Consider the following 16,120-nt stretch of genomic DNA (forward strand, 5'->3'; position numbering starts at 1 on the left):
CACCTTTCAGCATTTTTTTTTATTATACTCATACATTTATTTTAGTATGAGTAATAAAATGTATGTATTATTAAAATATTATTAATAATGTATTTATTTACGGATTTAAAATGTGTTATTTGTATTTAGTTTTAATTATTATAGAATATAGATGGCATTTTCAATGTGTTTCGAGATATTTACCTTGTGTTATATTATATTATATTATATTATATTATATTATATTATATTATATTATATTATATTATATTATATTATGCGTGTATTAAGTAGGCCATTTGTATGTATTTATTTATTTACATATATAATTTTGTTATTTTTGTGGTTATATCAAATATGGATCGAATATTTTAAATGTGTTTATAGATATTTTCCTATAATTTACTGATTGGATTTATTTGCGATTTTAGAATATAATATTTTAGATGTTTTTATAAACATTTTCCATATCTTTATTATTCAAATGTTTATGTGTAAGAGAAATTTATTTATTTAGTTATTAACGGATAGAGTGTATAGAGAGAGCGAGAGAGAGAGAGAGAGAGAGAGAGAGAGAGAGTATATGTATATATATATATATATATATATATATATATATATATATATATATATATATATATATATATATATATATATATATATATATATATATAAACTTGTAGGCTATATATATTTTCCTATCTTACATGTGCAGAATATAAATTGTATTAATAAAGTCATTTTTTTCTGTCAAAAAAGGGAGAAAGGTTTTTACTGGTGCCATGATGGAAACATTTTTTACACTATCATGTAAAATATTTAGTAAAAAAAAAAGTTAAATATGAGGTAGGCTTATAGAAGTAAGATTTTTTTTGTATGCTTTTTAGTAAAAAGTAAAAAGAAACAAATAAACCAAAAACTATATTTTTTTAAAAAAGGCGACAAATGTCTGCTGTTTATTTAAGACATCTGACATATAATATCTGTATTTGATAAATATTCCAAATATTCGCTCTTCCTTTGGAATGCGTCGGAACCGGAAGTGGCGATGACGTCAAGGTCGCTCTCGTATCGCCAGCGCAGGACAACAACTGACCGACTGACTGAGGCGATTGAAAACTTTGACAAACTCTTAATAAAAGACGCTTTAAAGTTTAGTGAAGTTTCCCTCCATGATGCGCGGGCGTGTTTGAAGCGGACTAGCCGTGTGGCAGATGTGGACTGGCCGTTAGCGGTGGATGGAGTCGGGGTACGGTGTCCAGCGGAGGGCCGGCGGTGGCTCGCCCGCTGTGGGAGCGTCGCAGCGCCGCAGGAAGATGCCGCTGAGAGCCGCTGATTATAAACTCCAGGTGATCATCATCGGCTCCCGTGGAGTGGGAAAAACCAGCCTGATGGAGAGATTCACGGATGATACTTTCTGCGAGGCTTGCAAGTCCACTGTGGGTAAGACAAACTGGCAGAAAGAGAGAGTTGAAGCTCAACAACAACAACGACTGTCCGTTTGCCGTTTGTTTGTTTACGTTACTAGTAGGCCTATCTATTATCTTTCTGCTTAGTTATTATAACAATATGTTCCACATCATTGTTTTTATCTGCTCAAGTAAGTTCAATTGTATCCAAGGTATGAATAGCAAACTATATATATATATATATATATATATATATATAATAAGTATAGCATATACCGTTAACAGTGATAAAATGGTTAACTATGGATAATAAATTTAGCTATGTAACTAAAATATATATATAAACTGTATCAGCGATTAATCAGTGATTTACTTTGTAACCAAAGATGGTTATTAAAGATTAGATAACTAACGGTACCTACTAGTTTATTATAGGTGAAATATTATACTCAGTTTGGAAAGCATAGATAGTCAACTGAGATTCCTTTGTAGTCTATTTATTTATTTAGTAAACCATACATGGCTATTTAAGAGTAGATAAATAACTACATACTAGTTTAGTATAGATTAATAATAATTGTTAAGTTTTGGTAGACATGGATAGTTAGCTGTGATTCATTTGTAAACTTTAGATGGTTTGTAATTTAGGTTATTTAGTAAAAGAATTTTTTTTAGTAAGACATAGTTGGTTATTTTATGTATGTATATGTGTTTAAATATATATATATATATATATCAGTGGCGTAGCCACGGGTGTGCCAGGGTGTGCCTGTGCCACCCACAGTGGCAGCTGGCACACCTAAAAATAGATGCAAAATTATTTTTTATAGTCTCAATAAAAAAAAATTCTAAACTTGAGCTATTGTTGTTTACTTATATATATATATATATATATATATATATATATATATATATATATATATATATATATATATATATATATATATATATTCTATGTAAATATATATTTTTTGTTCGCGACTGGGTTGATTCAGATCGGCACTTCGGAGCCTGTTCGCGACTCGGTTGATTCGGATCGGAACTTCGGAGCATGTTCGCGACTCGGTTGATTCAGATCGGCACTTCGGAGCCTGTTCGCGACTCGGTTGATTCGGATCGGAACTTCGGAGCCTGTTCGCGACTCGGTTGATTCGGTTCGGCACTTCGGAGCCTGTTCGCGACTCGGTTGATTCGGATCGGCACTTCGGAGCCTGTTCGCGACTCGGTTGATTCGGATCGGCACTTCGGAGCCTGTTCGCGACTCGGTTGATTCAGATCGGCACTTCGGAGCCTGTTCGCGACTCGGTTGATTCGGATCGGAACTTCGGAGCCTGTTCGCGACTCGGTTGATTCGGTTCGGCACTTCGGAGACTCAAAGACCATTTTATATATATATATATATATATATATATATATATATATATATATATATATATATATATATATATATATAAAATGGTCTTTGAGTTTTGGTCCTGACAGTGTCAATAGAAACGTGTTTCGGCAAGATGTTAGAAAACCACAATCTGAAAACCACTTCTGGATTGCACATGTGAAAACTGATACAGCAAGGTGACAGGCCTTCACATCAGAATACCTGCATGCTTACTAACCCAATGTCCCAGAATAACCAGACACACGTTCATACAGCTGCTGCTACAACATGCCGATCTCCAGTTTCTGCTCTGTCACACTTGTGAAAGTCACACAAGCCCAGAGAACATGATCTGTGTTTTGATAGTTTGTTGTCATATGCATGGGAACATTCAAACACCAAAAAATGTCTTCATATATGTTTCATTAAATATGAATAATTTCAGTGATAATAGCTATGAATTTAAGAGGCACTGTAAAGCTTGAAGATGCAGTATGACTGATCAAACATGTTTTTTCTTCTCATTTGTCTCTTTGTGTTGAAGGTGTGGATTTTAAAATCAAAACGGTGGAGCTGAGAGGAAAGAAGATCAGGTTACAGATCTGGTGAGTGGAGAGGAAGTGCTGTGTCTTTATCATTGACTCAGCCCACTATGTCACTTCCTGTGTCTCAGAAGCACAAGTCATAAATTCCCGTCCAGAGTCTCACATTCAAACATCTTTCATGTGTTGCTGCTGAGATTTAACCACCTTTAACTAACGCTGTAGCACAGAGTAAACTGACTGTGAGTTTTAATTTTACCATCTTTTTTGAATTATTGAAGGATAACAGTAGACTCGTCACTAAAATTGTGACATTTAATTGGTGATTGCATCCTCACATCATCCCAGAATTCAACAGTGAATGTGAATATATGCATTTTAATTGTGATATCACTAATATCATAACACTAACTGACGTGTATGTCTGTGTACTTCCTTTTTCACCTGCTCCTGTCAATCACGCCAACTGCTGCTTGTTTGTTCCATTCTGTTCATTTATAATCTTTTCTATTTGATTATTTTTTACAATTCTATTGTGGTCCGGGTTTATGGCATACTGTCTATTTCTTATATTCTACTCTATTCTGATCTGTTTCTTAGGGGGAAAACATTCTGAGATCAAAATAAAAATCAAAAAGTACTATAAAAATGTGAGAGATTTTTTTTTCTGAATTCTGAGTTTGCATCTCGCAATTGTGCTTTTTTTCCCTTCTGTTTCTGCCAAGGAATAACAACAACAAAAATATATAGAAGGTGAATAAATACATTTGGACCTTTATTTTCTTAGAATTACACATTTCTTTCTTTTTTTTCTCAGAATTGCAAGAAAAGTAACAATTTATTTGGGCCTGATGTATTCTATTTTGTAGAAGTGGTTCTATTCAGATAAAGTTAAATTTATTCTGTTCTGTTGCAATACTTTTGACTGTGTTTTAAAACAAATACTGCAAATGACGTGGGGAAACCCCTGATAATTAAAAATATACATTTATGAAATGTATCTACATTTTACTTCATCATTTAGGCTGTTTAGTATACGTTTAATTTGTTGAATTTACTATAAATCGATGCCGAATCGATTCTTAGATTTTCAGAATGCATCGCGATTCCTCTTGAATCGATTCTGAGCTTAGATTTTAACAGCAGATGGCGCTCTAATCTAGTTTTTATCTGCACACTCAAATGCTCATGAAGAAGATTGCTAAAGAGTGCTTGTGTGTTCGGCCGAGTCATGTAATTTCACTTCATCTTACAATGCTTTTATGATGCAAGATTAATGTAAACACAGCCCACTGTGAACAGCTTTGTAATTCGCTTCAACCTTTTCGAATTTTATGATTATTTTCGGTTCTGTAATGATTTGGAAACGAGCAGAGTACGAATGTTTCTAAAGCCTGCAGTGCCATCTGCTGTTCAAATCTAAGCTCAGAATCGATTCAAGAAAGAATCGCTGTGCATTCGGAAAATTTCATTTCTCGATTCAGCATGCATCGATTTATTTTCCTGCCCTACTATTTATACCATTCCCTAATAATGCGGGCCTTATAGAAAATACAGATGCTACTCTTTCACATTGTGATTATATCCTCTATCACAAAATTGATTAATAAACAATTGATTAGAATAGTCTATTAAATTATTAACCTAATCATGGACAGCCCTAGTTCTTTTCTCTTCAGTGTGGTAGAGTCTGTAAACCAATGTTTCTGTTATTTCCAGTGGTCACTGGTTCAGTCATTTTCCAACTAATGCTAACCTCCCATCACCTCTCCACCCCCTTTATCATCATTATTTCCTTTGACCCTGAAATTCGCCAGCTTCTGCAGATGTCTGCTTTTGAACGTCTTGTCTGTAACACATGTGCGCTCGCATCCAGCTACCCAGCATCCATGGCTGTCCTTCACTGTCCGTCTTAACTGCTCATTGACATGTGACGCCTCACCGGTCCTCTTTGTGACATCATATCCTGTTTTGGAAAAATGCAGCCAGACTAGGGTGAATAAGGTACAGTAGAAATGAGGAAATTAATATCGGTCATGTGCCGTGATGTTCAAAATGAACTGTTTTCTTTTGAATCAAGATTGTTTGTGAAAGACTGCTGATACATATGAATGTTTCATGAAATTATTAGCAAAGGAAATGATCTGATCAAGTCAATAATGCACCATTCTGTTTTCATTCTGCATGTAATGTTTGTCATCTTTTATTCAATTGAAAAAAAAGGACTTCCTGTTTCAGCTGATGTCACACACCCTTAACTTTTTCCATCCCTCCCTTCCAGCCGTCTGTGGTTGTAGAAACACTCTTCATTTGATTTATTCCCCACTCTGAATGTCATGCAGGTCTAATAATGTTGAATGATTGCAGGGACACAGCAGGTCAGGAGAGGTTTAACAGCATCACTTCAGCGTATTACCGCGGCGCGAAAGGCATCGTGTTGGTGTACGACATCACCAAGCAGGAAACCTTTGAAGACCTGCCTAAATGGATGAGGATGATAGACAAGGTGCTTAAAGAACACTGATTAGTTATCTGTTATGCAGCAAATATCTTTCTACTCTATATCTAATATTTATATATTCACATTAAGAGAACGTTTTTTCCTAATGTGTTGTGTTGTCTTCTGTGCAGTACGCATCAGAGGATGCTGAGCTCCTATTGGTTGGTAACAAACTGGACTGTGAGTCTGATCGCGCCATCTCACGACAACAAGCAGAGAGGGTGAGAATAGTGTTATTTTAGTATTGTTCATATACTATTATAATATTTTTTTTATTCTAATGATAAGTATAAAATATAATAAATACTTTTTTGAAATGTTTTGATTTGAGTAATTTTTATATTTTTTTATTTCTGTTTAACTTTTTTTTTTTATTATTTGAGAAATTTTAGCACGTTTTTTTTTTTTTAAATGACTTTTCTTTTCTTTTTTTTAAGTAAGTTTTCGTTGTAGGTAGCAATGACAATGTTGCTAGCTAATCACTTTTTTCTATAAATAAGGTTTCTTCCTTTTTATTTTTAAAAATATTTTTATTTAATTTTTTACGACAAGCTGGGAGGGTGAGATCAGTGGTATTTTAGTATTATTTAAATAGTATTTATTAATGTTAAATTATTATTCCAGTTTTTAATTTTAATTTTCGTTTAAATTTGAGTAGTTTTGTTTGGTGCTTTTGTCAGTATAGTACTTCACATATTTATTTCAGTTCATTGCTAATGCAATGTTTCCAATATTTTCTAATTATGTGCTGTATATGTGCTATAAAGCAATCAAATATCAGACGTTTTTATTTTAATGGTTTTAATGACAAAAAACAGGGTATTTAAAGTGTATAATCTAACTTACAATCATTTTACATGGGCACTTTTTCTGGATCCAGCTCCTCAGAATTAGTCCAGCAGATGTGATGAGTAAATATAAGTGATGTTATTATGCCTTTTTATTATTTGCTATTAGAGCTTTATCATAGCCTGAATTTACTTCAGATTCCGCTGTATAAAGCTGTCTCAGGTTCAGTGGAGGACAATGCTGTGTTTCGAGTCTTTCAGTCCGTCCAAAGCCCTGGACACAGGGACATTATTCTGCCTGAGACCTCCACAAAGAAATTCCTTGAATGCTCTGAATAATGTCTCCTCCAACCTTCCCAAACCCACTGAGACTAAAGCTAACAAGACTAGTGAAAGCACACTTTACAGGAATAGTTGACCCAGGCATTGTTATTAACTTGATCCGGTAGTCCATACATCTTCTAAAGCTCTGCAATGGTTTGGTGTGTAAACATTAAGGAGAATAAAGAACCTAAGTCAGCTGATTGCATTAGAAATGTAGCAAATATTGAATGATTTGAATATTTAACCCATTCGGAAGCACTATAACACTGATATAAATTTCTTCATTTCTTGCAGTTTGCTTCTCGGATATCAGGGATGCGTTTCTGTGAGGCCAGTGCCAAGGATAACTTTAATGTGGATGAGATATTCCTTAAACTAGTTGATGACATTTTGAGTAAGGTAAGTGGAGAGGTCTTGTTTACAGTTTCGACAAATTCTTTGTTCATTTTGAAACATTTGATTCAAATGAGTGAATGTGGCATTATCATGAGTGTTTCTGGCTCAAGTTATTTCCTCATGAGATAAAAGAAGTTTTCAGGATTTCAGTAGACATGCAGAGACTAAATCTGACTATTTACTAAAAGTCTGACCCAAGTATGATGGCAAATAATCACCCACTTAGACAGGAAGGACCTGTCTGATCAACATGAAAAGTGACCAGCTACAGTTTGTTTTGTAGATGACATTTTTGGAGATCAAAGCAGGTGAGATTGTTTACAGAAGTGCATTAAACAGAAATCTCTTTTGAAGATTTGGCAACATAAACTTTGCCAATGCAGTAATTATTTATCAGTTTTTCTTAGAAATGTCAGTTTATTATGATTCCCATTTGGGTTGCACGATTTGGGGGGAAAAAAAGCTTTAAATAAAAAATAAAATAAAAAAATAGCTATCATGATTTAAAATGTGATTTTAAATTAATTTTGTTAGTATATAACAGTATATGAAATAATAATAATAATGATATTAATAAGAATAAATAGTATTATACTAAATAATATTAAACAAAATATTGTAATATTTTACTGTAAAATAGTCAGGTATTTAAGATAAATGATACAATAATTATTTAATTTTCTGTAAAAAAAAAAAGTATGTATAGTATAGTTTGTATATTTTTAAATATAAAAATCTCTTCTTTATTCATATTGTCTCCCTTCTATAGTCTATTTTCTATTTTATTCACATCATATTTCTTGATAATGTATTGTATTTATTATATTCTATTTTATTATTATGTGAATTTCCTTAATTCATTATTGGTTCAGTTTCTTATGGGATTTCACTACATCACGTTGCTACTGTAATATTGCAGTATATTTCTTCGTTTTCAAATGTTGAGCTTTCATTTTGACAGCTTTAGGGAGCTTAAAGCTTCTCTTTTGTTGACAACATGTAGTTTAAAAGCAAGTTTGTGAAGATGGATGGCGCTTGTTGCGTTCCCAAATGCAACCCAAACTTGCAGCATGCATTTCAGGTTTATTTTGATCATGCATCTCTTTTGAGCAAGAATCGACCATTTTTGTGTTCAATGCACATCAGTCATTTTTTAAAGAGTCTGTACATTTTGTTTTTCCCCAGATGCCTCTTGAAGTCCCCAGTAAGGTGCTGTCTAACAGCGTCCTGTCCCTTCAGCCCGAACCCGAAATCCCACCAGAGCTGCCTCCTCCTCGTATGCGCTGCTGTTGAGACTCGGTTCACGTCACCTTCCCTCTGATAACCCAACACATGCTGTTACAGACTCCCGCCACCAGGGGTGACCAGCCCGTACGGATGATGAGATGATGGCCTGTCATTACCACAGAAGATTAAAGACAAGACGCTCAATATAATCATCCCTCACAAACCATAGACTGTGCAGTTTAACATCCTCCGTATTTTGGTACCTCTAGATGCCAATAAAGATCATCCATGTCATCATTCCCACACATAGATGCATTTTATTTTGACACTACACTACCTCATTTCTGGGAAGCACAAGATTGCGTTTGTCCCACAAGTGCCTTCCTGATCGGAAAAGCGCTGCACACGCATCACATGCATGAAATGAGTACAAACGTATGTCATAACCCATCGATTCCTATAGTTTACATCGTCATATATTCTCGGTAGAAGCAAGAAACTTCTATTTCTATCACACTATGGATACCCTACCCTTGTTTTTCTCTACTCTTAACTTTCACGGCTGGAGAAAACGTTCTCGGTTTCAAACTAGGAAGCTCCTTTCCAAATTGTTTTGGCATTAAATTCAAAGTAGAATAATTAATTTCTGTCGGCTGTGTTTATGAGGTGGTTCGTTCGGGTTGGGTTGTCTTTACGCCTTACGTTCTATCAGTGTTACTGTTTTTGAGGTGGGTTTTGTGTTATCCGTTGTGTTTTGCACTACAATCCATTCGTAGCTAGTTTACGAGCAGCTGAAATGCTGGATGTTAGTGAAGGACCTGTGTACAGAAGATTAACCTTACCATTTAGCAGCAGAGTTTTGTTGCTTCTTAGTCTTTTTTTTTTTTTTTGGTGTCATTTAACTCAATTAGAATAAAGGAAGGTCAATAATTGGGAGTTCATTGTTTTATTCGCTGGATCTGGATTGCAGAACTGAAATGCTCACGGGGAAAGGGCTATTTCTACGTGGAGAGCAGATTGAGAGTAAAACGGGACATTGATTTTGAGACACTTGTTCCTAACAACACTCTTCAGTTGAAATCACTGGATTTACAGTGAATCGTAGGACTGTAGGAATGATATAGTTGTGTCATATAGTTAAATATAACAGGTGTTTGATGGGAACGGCTGTTTCCCAAGAGTTTATGGGAATATGATTTCGTTTTTTTCATAAAAACGTTCCTTAAATATAAAGGACTGACAGGGTTACTGTGTCTGGAACGACATCTACAAAAAACAACAAGAACAAAAAAACTTTTTTTATTGGGAAAATTTCCTTTAATGACCACAAAATCATATATATATAAATGTTGCTTAAAGAAATTGGCTTTGTTTCCCATTATCTCTAAGACAATTATGAACTCCTTCCCAGTTCCAATTGGTTTAATGTGGAAAAAACTTTATTAATGGCAGTACAACAAATATTACCAAATTAGTTTATTTCCTTTTTTTATATAAATAAAACGAATGCAAGATTTTATTTTTCGTTACAGTGATATTGGTGGAAATATGCTTAATTTTCATGAAAATAAAGCCATAATCCAATAAATAGACTCTGCTTTTATATATATATATATATATATTAATCTTGGGGTTAAATATTTTAGAAAGGTTTAATATGAGATTCAGCATATGTCTACTAATAGAAATATGAATTTTTGTGTGTAGTGGCAGTGTTTTTTTTATGTTGTTTGTAATATTCTCGTCCGAAACGTAGTATTAAATAACCAATCTTGTGTCTGTTATTTGAGGGACTGATGTTTGACTGTTGCTGAGGTGAAAATCGCTTTTTATTATTATTATTATAACTCAGTTTAACTCTTGTTTTATTTTCAGATTTGTGTGTCCTTTGAAAGCTTATAACCGACCTAAACCTGTCGTTTATGTGTTAACATTGTTAGGGAAAGTGTACTTATCTCAAAAGGTTGATGTTTGCAGGCTTGTGTTTCCATGCTGTAACCTTATAAGATACTCAAACGATCCCCCCGAAGTGCTTTTTACTCGCTTTTCCTGGTTGAAATACGTTTCATTTATTTTGGTTGGTAGGTGAATTTTTGAACCTGGAATCAGATTTTACTAAGCTATAAAAAAAATTGTTTTGTTTTTATTTATTATAATTATTTCTCTATTTTATTTACAGCAAAAGTCATCTTCTCAAACCTTTAGCCTTTTTAGTTTTAGAGTTTTTATTTATATTTTATTTAGTTTGAAGCTTAGTAAGTCTGTGACATGTCAGTTGTCTTGAAGGTTAAACCCAACACACTCTGTAGAGTTTATTTGTTCTAGTTGCAAAATATGTTGCCTTTATGAATCTTAATTTTATACAGAATAGCCTTAGTCTTGATTTAGTCTCTCAACCAAACACAGTATTTACTACATTACAAAACAGGACAGATTCTCATCACACTGCAAAACAGAAGAGTACTTTGTACGAATATTATTTGAAACAGTTTGGCATGTTTAAGCAGTTTTGTGGTATTTATAACTTGTGGCATTCTTAAACTAATGAAGTGCAAATAAAGATATATATTTATTACACAAATATGTGTAACCATTCTGATGATTTTCATCTACTTTATGCATTAACTTACCCAGTTCTATTCTATCTATTATTATATTGCAAAATGTAATGTAAATGCAAAGTGTATTCCGTGTTTTGATGTCACTTTCATGTTCAGAGTTGTACTTGCTTCTTTTGACAGTATGGTGGCGCTGTTGGATAAACAGACTGATTGGAAATCTAGCAAGTGTTAATTTAGTGTTGTTTATATATAGTTTTTAACAATATTTTAAGTTAGCGCTCATTTTAATATTTTCATTTAATATTATGCCTTTTTTGTCGTTCAAGTAGTTTTTGTTATATAATTGTCTGTAGTTTTATTTTTTATTATAAATGTGAAATGTTGCATTGGGAACTAGCTGAATTATTTATTTTTTTACTTAAAGCTTCGGGTAACAAAATATTTTTTAAATAAAAAAAATACATATTTTTAAAATTAAAAAAAAAAGATTACAAAATGCATTTATTTAATGGTTAACTATATTCCTGGTTCATTTGTCAAGGTAACTTTTTATAATCTTGACATAATTTATCTGACAGCACTATTAGAAAAACAGTGTTTTTGTTGTCATATTGTTAAAGATTTCCCCGCGGTTGCATTTATCGGTTTTAGTTTACATTATTTTAATTTGCATTACACATATCCAAAGGTAAAACATTGTTTCGCTCCTTGTGTCTGTTGTAGTAACGCGTGAGTGCGCGTGCCTCTAAGTGCGTGCGTCTCCACGCGTACGCACGCGTGCCTGATCTGTACCGGAGCGCGAGGAGGGGTGTGTTCGGTATTTGTGTGTGAAAAACAAGCGCATGCGCTCCACGAGACGCGGACGGGGAGCGTCAGACCGCATCGGCTGCAGATTTTCCCCGTCAGTCGCGGGGGGAGAGGCGGAGAGGACAGCAGGGAGAGATGGGAGTACCGTAATCCCGTGGGGAGGGATGGACGGACGGACGGATTGATTCAGCGCACACAAGCACGGAGATCCTCACTGGACACCGCATCATCCACCGTATTCCGCTCGGAAGCGACTCGGCGAGTGAATCTGAAGTGATGAGCTCGGTCTGTCAGGTTGTATAATGGAGAGCTCGAATGGCTCCGACACCAAACCGCAGAGCCATCATCATCCTCATCCTCAGGTGGAGAAGAAGAGGTTAAACCGCGCGCCGTCCCCTGCCAGACCCGTCCTGAAGGATGTCCACTCGCGAACGGCCAAACCGATCGTGCCAAAATCTCCCAAAATCAACAAGCAGCCCGCGTCCGCCGCGCCGGTGACGCCTCACAGCCGCGTTCCGAGACGCACCGTCCCAAACGCGAAGGACAAAACCGCATCAGCACCTGCAAAAAGCAACATCAAGCCCTCAGCGACAAAAAAGGCCATTAAGGTCACTCAGCATGCTGTATCTGAACCAAAACCGACCTGCAAAGCGGTGGATACCGGCGCTCCACAGATCGCCAAGAGCAAGGCACGGCTGGCCCCGATACGCGTCCCCACCGGACGCGGCGTCTGTCCGACGGACAGCAGCTCGGATTTGTCCGACTGTCCCTCCGAGCCGCTGTCCGACGAGCAGAGACTCGTTCAGGCCGCCAGTAGCGACGCGGAGTCCGGTAGCGGATCCGGTTCGAGCGAGCAGGCGGCCGGGGTTCGGGTTCGTATCTCCGGGGCGGGAGCTGCACCTGTGCACGGTGCGCACGCGGACAAATGCAAAGCAGAGAAGGACGCACAATTCAAACCGGAGGGCAAGGAAATGGCCCAGGATGAGCTGCTGAGGGAAATCGAAGACCTTCGATCGGAAAATGACTACCTCAAGGTGAGCCACGCACAGAAGTGTGTACCATGGTACAACCACGGTATACTTAAAGTAGCTTGGAGTAGGCCATGGTGGAAAAATGTTCTTGAATTTTCAGTATTATCAGCATGATGCTGCAGTTAAGGTGATGTTTTAAACTTTTAAAAAGTACCGTAGTAGTACCATGGTGCAGTGGGGAGCTTTGATTTATACTACACTATTAATTTTTTCTTTTTTTTATTAGTTGGTTATACATACAAAATATAATAAAATACAAATATGATATAAAAATCAGTAAATTATACATTTATATAAATATTTATATATTATTTTTTTATAAAAAAATATATATGCATGCATGTAATCTGATATTTAAAGTATTTTCCTCTCTATATAAAATACAATTTTTTTATTTTTATTTATAAAATTCTATTTTTTATTCTAAATATAATATAAAATATGAATAAGGTAATATGAAATGTAGATCAATTTTTAGTTGTTATTTGTAATTAATGTCTAGTGTTTGTCTGAAGAATTAAGGGTTGAGCTGCTGCTATAAATTTGTTTTTTTGCACACGGTGACCCTCTTTACGTTCTCGCCCGTGTATTAAATTCATCCTATTCATTTACACCGCCCACAGAACTGCAGCATTTGTTCATTAAAGCATCTGCTTAGTCCTTTGACAGACATGTTTGCCAGAGTAAATAAATACATAAAAGTGACATGGCACATTTTTTGGCCCTTGAAGTGCCTTATAAACATGATCTTTTAAAAGCAGAACTATGTTTATTATGTTATATATAATGGCACAATCAGTTAATACCCGATTGTGCCATTATACTAAGGTACTTCAAGATAGTTAAAAAATAAAAAAAAATCTCATGGTACTTTGAGGACAACAAGATCTAGATTCATAAATCTGCTCTTTAACTGATTTTAGGTCACATCATTCCACAAAGTACAGATGAAACCAACATGCATCAGAAAGTCCAGAAGGAAACACATCACAGTCTTTGCCCTCGGTGTGATGGGTAGATGAAGGCAAACCTAATTAGCATAATTCCATAAATGATTTGTCAGATGCACGTCGCCCGGCGAAACAGGATTTCCATAAGTTTATCTCTGAAGACGTCGTGTTAATCCGCTTTAGAAGCTGTGTGTGTAATAGCCGTGTCCCTCTCAGGACCCGTGTGTTTGGAGCCTCCCTAAAGCTCCCTAAAGTGCTTATCGCTCTTATTTCTGTCTCTGTATCTTTCTATCTCTCTGTAAGTAATTCTGCAGCACGTATGCATCAATATTTAAACAAATAAACAGCAATAGATCCATGTGCTATAGTATGACATTAATCATTTAGTCCTCCATGACTCGTGTTAGCAGGAACATCCATACGGATGCTGTCACATGACTTTGTCCTAGTGAAGGTCATTGTGTTTGGGCTGTTTGTCACCGTCTGTCTCTCTTTCGCTGTCTTTGTCTGTCTGTCGTTCCTCCTTGACCTTGTTTGCACTGAATGCACTGAGGCATTGTGCAGTATTTACTGAGAAATGAGGCGTCACACATGACAGTCGTTGATTACAGTTCAGGACGGGGTTTCACTGATGACTACAGATTCTTCACCTGCAGTCTTATTCATTATTGCCATTAAGTGTCTTTTTCTTTTGGGAGGTTGTTGTGTCAATTTTAAGATTTCAGTTCATGTACATCACAAAATTTATTTAATTAGAATCCTGAATGATTTTTGTATATGCTACAAAATAACATTTTGATTTTAAGCAAATTTACAAGTTTCTGAGCATAAATGTGATTCAGAGTTTTAACGTGATTGTAATCCTGATTCTAATACTGATTCCTGATTATAATCCAAATTATGATTTTCATTTTAGTTCTTGATTATTATTCTCCTTATGTTTCTAATTCTGATTCGCATTCTGTTGTTTTCATTCGGATTCTGATCTTTATTTTAGTTCTAGTCCAATTCTGATTTCGGATTCTCCTTCTGTTTCTAATCCTGATTCTAGTTCTTATGTTCATTGATTAAAATTTTTATGCTAGTTATGTTTTCGATTCTCTTTCTGATTCTAATCCAGATTCTGATTCATATTTTTTTTTTATTCTAATCCTAATTCTTATTCTCATTCTCATTCTCATTCTCATTCAGTTTTTAATTTTGACTTGAATTCTAAATATGAGATGTCTTCTTTCGTTCTTACTTCATTTTGATGTTCATTTTGATTCTGACTCTTACTCTGATTGTGCTGTTCATTCTGATTTTTAATATTATTTTAATCCTGCAGATCATAATCAGATCCAATTTAATCAAACTCCTGAATGAGTATTATTCAGAATTTTATCATGATTTTAGATTAGAATTTTCAATTCTAATCCAGATTTAAATCTGATTTAAATTCTGATTCTGTTTCTGTTTCTAACCCTTATTCTTCATTTTAATTCCAGTTCTGATTCTCATTTTCTTTTCTTTTCTAATCCAGTTTCTGATTTTCACTTTCATTCTTATTCTAATCCTAATTCTTGTTTTCATTCTGTTTTAAATTTTTTAATGGCTTCTTTTCATTCTTACTTCATTCTAATGTTCATTCTGATTATTCTTATTCTGATTGTGCTATTCATTCTGACTTTCAATCCGATTGTAATCCTGCCGTTCGTTTCATAATCAGATCCATTTTAATCAGACTCCTTAATGAGTATTATACTGAATTTTATCCTGATTTTATCCTGATTTTAGTCTTGATTTTCATTCTAATACCTACTATTCTAGTACTGGTTTCAGTTCTAATTCTATCTCTGTTATAATCCTGATTCTTCATTCTAATTCTAATTCTAATTCTATTTCTGGTTCCAATTCCAATTATCATTCTTTTTTGGTTTCTGTCAGGATTCTCCTTCTGTTTCTAATCCTGATTCTAGATCATAGGTTCAATGATTCAAATGTTTATTCTAGTTCTGTTTCCTTTCTGTTCTCTTTCTGTTTCAAATTCAGATTCTGATTCAGATTTTTATTCTGATTGTGATCCTAATTCTTATTCTAAGATTCATTCCCTTGGTTTCCGTACTTATTTTTATTCTGATTTGATTCTGAATCTCATTCTGATTCTACTGTTCATTCTATTTCTTATCATGATTTTAATACAACTTAAAGTATATTTATTTCATAATCAGATCCATTTTAATCAGACTCCT

General features: G+C 34.8%; 2 protein-coding genes across 7 annotated transcripts in view; both read left to right on the forward strand.

The window, feature by feature from the left end:
- The first annotated feature begins 1,026 nt into the window (after positions 1–1,026).
- LOC113045278 (ras-related protein Rab-12-like) lies at positions 1,027–8,845 on the forward strand. The gene is made up of 6 exons (XM_026205537.1): positions 1,027–1,422; positions 3,308–3,368; positions 5,673–5,811; positions 5,937–6,026; positions 7,212–7,316; positions 8,499–8,845. Exons 1-6 carry the CDS (start codon positions 1,218–1,220, stop codon positions 8,604–8,606), a joined length of 708 nt encoding a protein of 235 aa, XP_026061322.1. The 5' UTR covers positions 1,027–1,217; the 3' UTR covers positions 8,607–8,845.
- Positions 8,846–11,707: 2,862 nt separating this feature from the next.
- The window catches only part of mtcl1 (microtubule crosslinking factor 1), a 48,739-nt gene continuing 44,326 nt past the window's right edge, over positions 11,708–16,120 (forward strand). For 4 of the 6 annotated variants that reach the window (XM_026205538.1, XM_026205540.1, XM_026205541.1 and 1 more), the window contains exon 1: positions 11,708–12,942. In XM_026205538.1, the coding sequence (XP_026061323.1) occupies positions 12,211–12,942 (732 nt within the window). In that variant the 5' untranslated portion in view covers positions 11,708–12,210. The remainder of the gene's footprint in view (positions 12,943–16,120) is intronic. The other 2 variants (XM_026205539.1, XM_026205542.1) reach the window with 1 other exon arrangement.

This window comes from Carassius auratus, chromosome 27 (genome assembly GCF_003368295.1).
Source record: "Carassius auratus strain Wakin chromosome 27, ASM336829v1, whole genome shotgun sequence".
Taxonomy (NCBI): Eukaryota; Metazoa; Chordata; class Actinopteri; order Cypriniformes; family Cyprinidae; genus Carassius; species Carassius auratus.

Excerpts from the sequence above, each read along its gene's own strand:
- LOC113045278 (XM_026205537.1), top strand. The coding sequence starts at position 1,218 with ATGGAGTCGGGGTACGGTGTCCAGCGGAGGGCCGGCGGTGGCTCGCCC. Across the intron at positions 3,369-5,672 it reads AAGATCAGGTTACAGATCTG|GGACACAGCAGGTCAGGAGA; the intron begins GTGAGTGGAGAG and ends GAATGATTGCAG. Across the intron at positions 6,027-7,211 it reads CACGACAACAAGCAGAGAGG|TTTGCTTCTCGGATATCAGG; the intron begins GTGAGAATAGTG and ends CATTTCTTGCAG.